Genomic DNA, 7,170 nt, shown 5'->3' with positions numbered 1-7,170 from the left:
TTCTTTCTTTCTTTCTTCCTTCCTTCCTTCCTTCCTTCCTTTCTTCCTTTCTTTCTTTCTTTCTTTCTTTCTTTCTTTCTTTCTTTCTTTCTTTCTTTCTTTCTTTCTTTCTTTCTTTCTTTCTTTCTTGCTTGCTTTTTGGAGGGCAATTGGGGTTAAGTGACTTGCCCAAAGTCACACGGCTAGTAAGTGTGTCAAGCGTCTGAGTCTGGATTTGAACTCAGGTCCTCCTGACTCCAGGGCTGGTGCTTTATTCACTGCGCCACTTAGCTGCCCCAGTATTTTTTTCCTTTTTTTTTTTTGGAGGGGCAATTGGGGTTAAGTGACTTGCCCAAAGTCACACAGCTAGTAAGTGTTAAGTGTCTGAGGCCGGATTTGAACTCAGGTCCTTCTGATTCCAGAGCCAGAGATCTATTCACTGCGCCACCTAGCCACTCCCACATTTTATCTTTCATTAAAAACTCGAAGGTCTGAGGATGTCCACAAAGCCTTAGTGCTGCTAAAACTGCATGGAGACTTTTGGGACAACCTGCATTTTCTAGAGATCTGTGTTTCCTCTGGTGTGTATTATTTAAAACAAGTACATCTTATCAAGTGACTATTTTTAAAACTAACTTTATAAACATTTTATCTGCACTTTACAGAGTTACTGTAATTGTAATAATCACATCCTTGATCACAGGAAGCAACACTAAAGGCCATTACCTGGGAGGAATATTTTCTTTTGAGCTTTTAATGGGAATTTTTACCTCTCTGGAATCAGATTTACTGAAGAACCCCCCAAACTTAAAAAAAAAACCTTTGATCCAGGGGATCGCTTACATTTTTATGACTGTCTTAAAAACTGGATTGAAGGTTTAAAGAAAAATCATTACGCTTCAGATAAATCTGACTCAAAATTCAGTGAAAAACTTGGAAGAAAATCCCCCTCCCAGGTTACTAGTCTTCATGGATTGATTGCTCACTGCTATGAAAGAAATAATCACATTGATTCTGGGAACTCTGGAAAATGCAGATCAGACAAGCCATGGAAATTCAGGTTCATTGACAACCAGGAAGATTGTGTGTCTTCTTCTCTTCATTTTGACTGAATCACTTAGCCCTTCTATAGAAGCCACATTGCCTTTTAATAAGTTCCTACTAGACCTCTAAAGGCTACCAATTTGAGGATGCCATTTATATTGAAAAGAACTAAAAAAAAAAATTAATACCAAGAATCTACTTCTGGATTTATCTTAATTCTAGAAATATTAAGTAAATTTAAGTTCCTGACTACTCTGAAAGCCCTTACTTTTAGTGTTCCATATTAACTATACAAAATAAAGAGAACTGTCTGAAATGAAGTCGTTTATGCCAACTCCAGATACCTCCAATGTAAAAATAATCTTGAGCACCTATTATTTATGTTCTGTACTCTCACTATTACAGCACTGGGGGTGGGGCAGTAAACCATAGCCTAGGTGGCATAAAATATGGCTGTATTATGGTAAAGTCCTCCTATTATTTTAAGAAAAAACCTCCTTGGATGGGCGCTCTAGCCTAGTGGACCTGCGTTATTCTAAATTCCAGGTGATAACAGATTACATTATAAGACAGTTTTCTGTATTTTAACATTAATAAAGTCATCTGGCAATATGGATTGCTCACTTAGCAGCTAGAAATAATATTATCTAAAAATGACATTGTAAATCACCCTTACAATCATTTGGAATGTAAGTTCTTCAGAAAATCTTCTTGGAGTCTTAAAAGTTTTATTGATGTTCATTCTTGATAATGTGTGAATTTGCTGACATCAAATTCATATAGCAATAGGGGTTAGGTTGACTCTGAGATACCCTTGAGCCCTGGGTTTTAGTTGCATGCTGATAAAACATAATGTTATAAGTGAACAGATAATTTTTTTCACATTTCTTTACCAGCCGGGGCACAATTTTTTACTTCAAAGTGAATTGCCCCATTTATTTTGTGGGTGTTTCTTTGGAGCTACTCTCTTATCACGTAGCTCAATCAAAATCCATTTTCCTCTGGCATTTGATTTGTCTCTAATCCTATATATACACTAAATCCTTATCCATCTCAGAACTGAACAAGGAAGAATATAGATAACCATTCATTTTTGTGTAGGTGATAGTTTCTGGACAGCAAATTCAGGGCATGGTAGCAAGAAAAATCTAGTATAATTTGCTATCTCAATTTGAAGGTCTTTAGAGGAAAAGATTTTTATAATATGAAGGGAAGACAAGTACAAGTTCAGTCAATCAGGGCACATTTTGCCCCTTGTGTTCTTTCATGTTTGCGCAGTGGCCAGCTGGGCATACACAAATCACATACTCACTAGTAATGAACTAGAAATAGTTCATTCATGTAAAACAATAAAATCACAGATTGCAGATTCTTTGGCTGCGAAACCCTGGCCAAGACAGATTTTAATAGGAATGCTCAGGAATCATGAGTTTAGAAAAGCTCCAATCATTTCTGATAATTGGCTCCCATGTCCCTAATTGCCCAGAGCAACAAAGCCCATCGATGGAGCCCCAGGCGCTAATATTGGAAAGTAGGATTCTGGTGAGAATTCATTCATTTTCAACAGTGAAAAACCACTTCATAACCAGCGGCACTCTTGTTCCCCTTATTCTTTTTCACTCTCTTTAATTCTGACAATAAAGAGAAGATGGGGGAAGACCCTTTGGACGAATGATGTAATATAGGAGGCCCAGCCAGATCTATGCAACTCTACAGAAGGTGAAACATGTCCTGTGCTACTCTCCCATGCTTGGCTTTGCTGAAGGCTTAATTAAAAAAATTCAAATTCTGGTTTCGAAGAGATTGTTTACTATTTCCTTGTCTTCCTTTGTGCCTTTGCCCCCCTTTCATTCTTTTGGTATTCAGCTTGACGACTGAAAAGATGACTCATTCCACAAGAGTTATGAATTTTACACTGACTTGATAGTGTTCAACAAAATCACATCATGACCTTCAGCTTTTAGCACCACGTGCCATCTTGTACTTTCAGAGTGTTTAGACTGGAGGTCAGCATTTCTATTTCTCTGTAACAGTGGTGCTTCATTTAGGGTGTGTGAATTTTTAAAAATTGATCACCGTTTCATCGTAATTTGTTTCCTTTGTAATCCTAAATATTTTGTTTTATGCATTTAAAAACATTTTTCTGACAAGTCCTCATAAACTTTATTAGACTTTCCAAGGGGTGCAGGACACAGCAAAAGATTAGCAATGGAAGCCTTGCTTGAGACTTTTCAAGATTGGGGAGCTGAAACTCAGAGTAATGAATTCACTTCTCCAAGTCAACAAGTCATGGTGATTCAAGAAGAGGGTTAAGTTCTTCTAATCACCTCCCAATACAGTTGAACTTAGAGTATATTTCAGTGTGCTTCTTTAATTCTACAAAGGACTTTAAAAAATATTTGGGACTCATTTAAAACCAACTCTTCATGTTTTATTCTGACAGGAAACCTTTCTGTTGTAAAAATGCCATGCCAAGTATTTATTAAAAAGCTATAAAATACAGATGTTTCCTTGGGAGGAGAAACCCCATATATGTATTTTGATGTAATTAAATGAGGAATGAATATTTGAATATATTACTAAGAAACACATGGTACTAGCTACTCATTATTCTTTTTCCAGCTTGCCAAGATGTGGTGATTGCCAATCTTACTTATGGCATCCTAGAAAGCATAAATTTTCCAAATCCCTATTTTGCAAATGAGCGTTGCAACTGGACCATCCAAGTAACAACTGGCAACACAATAAACTATACTTTTTCAGCGTTTGAATTGGAATCTTATGAAAACTGTGCTCTGGAATATTTAGAGGTAAGTAACTCAGGGTAAGCACACAAGAATACAGATCAAAGTGGTACAGTGGGTAAAGTACTGGGCCTGGAGTCAGGAAGATCCGAATTCAGTTTCCTCAACTGTAAAATGGAGGTGATAATAATAGCACTCACCCCACAGGGTGGAGAAGTAACGTCTAATGAGGATAGGAAGGTAGGTTGAGGGGGGAAGGCAGGCAATTGGGATTAAGTGACTTGCCCAAGGTCGCACAGCTAGTAAGTGTGTCAAGTGTCTGAGGCCAGATTTGAACTCAAGTCCTCCTGACTCCAGGGCCAGTGCTCTATTCACTGCACCACCTAGCTGCCCTCTGAAAGTTTTTGAAAACTAAACATAAGTGTTTTGCATTCTGGGGGTAATCAGAAGCCACTGGAGTTGACTAAGTAGAGGAGTCACACATTCAGATCTGTGCTTAAGGAAAACTACATTGACCACAGTGTGTAGAATGGACTAGAGCGGGGAGATATTTGAGTTAAGACCAATTAAGAAACTCTTTAAATAATTTAGGCAAGAGGTGATAAAGATCTGAACTAAGATAGCAGCTGTGTGATTGGAGGCCTAAACTAAGATGGTAACTGTGTGATTGGAAAGTAGAGATCAGATTGGAAAGATGTTGTGAAAGTACAAATGGCAAGATTGGGCAACTGATTGGATATGCGGGGCAATGGAGGGTGAGGAGTACAGGACGATGCCAAGATCATGAGCCTGACATACTGGAAGAATGTCAGTGCCTTCAACAGATACAGAGAAGTTTAGAAGAGGGGTGCATTTAAGGAGAAAGAGAATGAGTTCACTTTTTGTCCGTTGAGTTTGCCAAATAGTTTATAATAGACAAGGAAGGAAAGGCATGTTCAAGTAGATTCCCTAGATTTTGACTGATGATACATGAAATACTGTGTTCTGTTCTGGATGCCGTTATTTAAGAGACATTGTCAGATTAAAGTACATGCAGAATAAGGTGGCTACCAGAATGATGATGGTTTTCAAAATGTTATATGAGGAAGGAACTTCTGAAGGAACTCAATACAACATATATTATGCTTCTACTATATATAAGGCATTCTGATAGACACTGAGAATCTAAACATTGATATTACACTAACTCTCTTCTCTTTTAAAACATTTATTTTTAATTTTCATTGTTTTCCTCTTAAATAGTATTTCATTTTTTCCAATTACATGTAAAAACAATTTTTAACATTAATTTTTTTTTTAAGCAATGGGGGTTAAGTAACTTGCTCAAGGTTACACAGCCAGTTATTTCTGGGTGTAGTGCTGAGTGTCTGAGCCCGGGATTCGATCTTCAGGTCATCCCAACACTGGAGCCAGTGCGCTCTTACTTGCTGAGCCACCTGGCTGCTCCTAAGCAATTGGGGTTAAGTAACTTGCTCAAGGCTACACGGCCAGGTGTTTCTGGGTGGGTGCTAAGTGTCTGAGCCCAGGATTCGATCTCCTGCTCATCCTGACACTGGAGCTAGTGCTCTTACTCGCAGTGCTACCTTAACATTAATTTTTAATAAAAATTTGAGTTCCAAATTTTTTTCCTTCCCTTTATCCCCTCCCTCTTCCCAAAGATGGTATGCATTTTAGTATAGGTTATATATGTACAATTATGTAAAACATATTTATATATTAGTCATGTTGTAGAAGAAAAAATAGAACAAAAGGAAAAAAGCTATGAAAAATAAAGCAAAATTAGCATGCTTCAATCTATATTCAGACTCCATCAGTTCTTTCTCTGGATGTGAACAGAATTTTCTATCATGAGTCTTGAATTGTCTTGGATCATTGAATTGCTGAGAAGAGCTAAGTTAAACCATAGTTGATTATCATACAATGTTGCTGTTATTATGTACAATTTTCTCTTGGTTCTGCTCATTTCACTTTGAATCAGTTCATGTAAGTCTTTCCAGGTTTTTCTTAAATCTGCCTACTTATTTCTTTTGGAAAAGTAGTATTCCTTTACATTCATATACCACAACTTGTTCTGTCATTCCCCAGTTGATGGGAAACCCTTCAATTTTTAATTTTTTGCCCCCCCTAAAAGCTACTATAAATATTTTTGTACATGTGGGTCTTTTCCCCTTTTTTATGCTGTCTTTGGGATACAGACCTATAAGTGGTATTGCTGGATGAAAAGATATACACAGGTTGATTGCCCTTTGGGTGTAGTTCCAAATTGTTCCCCAGAATGGTTGAATCATTTCACAACTCCACAACAGTACATTAGTGTCCCAATTTTCCCACATCTTCTCCAACATTTATCATTTTCTCTTTCTGTCATTTTAGCCACTCTGATAGGTGTGAGGTAGTAGTAACACAGAATTGCTTTAATGTCCATTTCTTTGGATAATTTTTTCATATGGCTGTAGATAGCTTTGATTTCTTCATCTGAAAACTGCCTGTTCATATCCTTTGACCTTTTATCAATTGGGAAAAGACTTGTATTCTAATAAATTTGATTCAGTTCTCTATGTATTTGAGAAATGAGGCTTTTATCAGAGCTATTGCTGTAAAAATTGTTTCCCAGCTTTCTGCTTTCATTCTAATCTTGGTTGCATTACTCTTGTTTTTGCAAAACTCCTTCAATTTAATATAATCAAAATTATTCATTTTATATCTCATAATATTCTCTATCTCTTGTTTGGTCACAAATGCTCCCCTTCTCCATAGATCTGACAGGTAAACTTGCTCTCCTAATTTGCCTATGATATCATCCTTTATGTCTAGATCATGTACCCATTTTGACATTCTCTTGGCATATGGTGTAAGATGTTGGTCTATACTAGCTGCTACCAAACTGCTTTCCATTTTTTCCAGCAGTTTTTGTCAAATAGTGACTTCTTATCTCAGAAACAGGGATCTTTGGGTTTATAGTAGATTACAATGATCATTTACCATTGTGTCTTGTGTATCCAATCTCTTCCACTGATGCACCACTCTATTTCTTAACCAGTATCAGATGATTACTACTTTATAATACGGTTTTAGATCCAGTATAGCTGTCACCTTCCTTTGAATTTTTTTTCTTAATAATTCCCTGATATTCTTGACCTTTTGTTCTTCCAGATGAATTTTGTTGTTATTTTTTCCAGCTCTATAAAATAATTTTTGGTAGTTTGGTATAGCACTGAATAAACAAATTAATTTAGGTAGAATTAGAATTTTCATTATATTAGCTTGGCCTACCCATGAGCAATTGCTATTTTTCCAGTTGCTTAGATGTGACAATTTGTGTGAAAAGTGTTTTTAATTTTAATTGTGCTCAAATAGTTCCTATGTGTGTCTTGGTAGGTAGACTCTCAAATATTTTATATTG

General features: G+C 36.7%; 1 protein-coding gene across 1 annotated transcript in view; it reads left to right on the top strand.

Moving 5' to 3' along the window:
* Positions 1 to 7,170, top strand: part of CUBN (cubilin) — a 298,821-nt gene that overhangs the window by 80,850 nt on the left and 210,801 nt on the right. Inside the window, exon 27 of the mRNA XM_069086260.1 lies at positions 3,646 to 3,833. Within this exon, the coding sequence (XP_068942361.1) occupies positions 3,646 to 3,833 (188 nt within the window). The remainder of the gene's footprint in view (positions 1 to 3,645; positions 3,834 to 7,170) is intronic.

The sequence above is a fragment of the Petaurus breviceps genome, unplaced genomic scaffold (assembly GCF_028583685.1).
Source record: "Petaurus breviceps papuanus isolate PSGF00001 unplaced genomic scaffold, PetGlider_PUasm1.0 178, whole genome shotgun sequence".
In the NCBI taxonomy this organism is placed as follows: Eukaryota; Metazoa; Chordata; class Mammalia; order Diprotodontia; family Petauridae; genus Petaurus; species Petaurus breviceps.
This window is presented reverse-complemented; position numbering and strand designations above follow the sequence as displayed.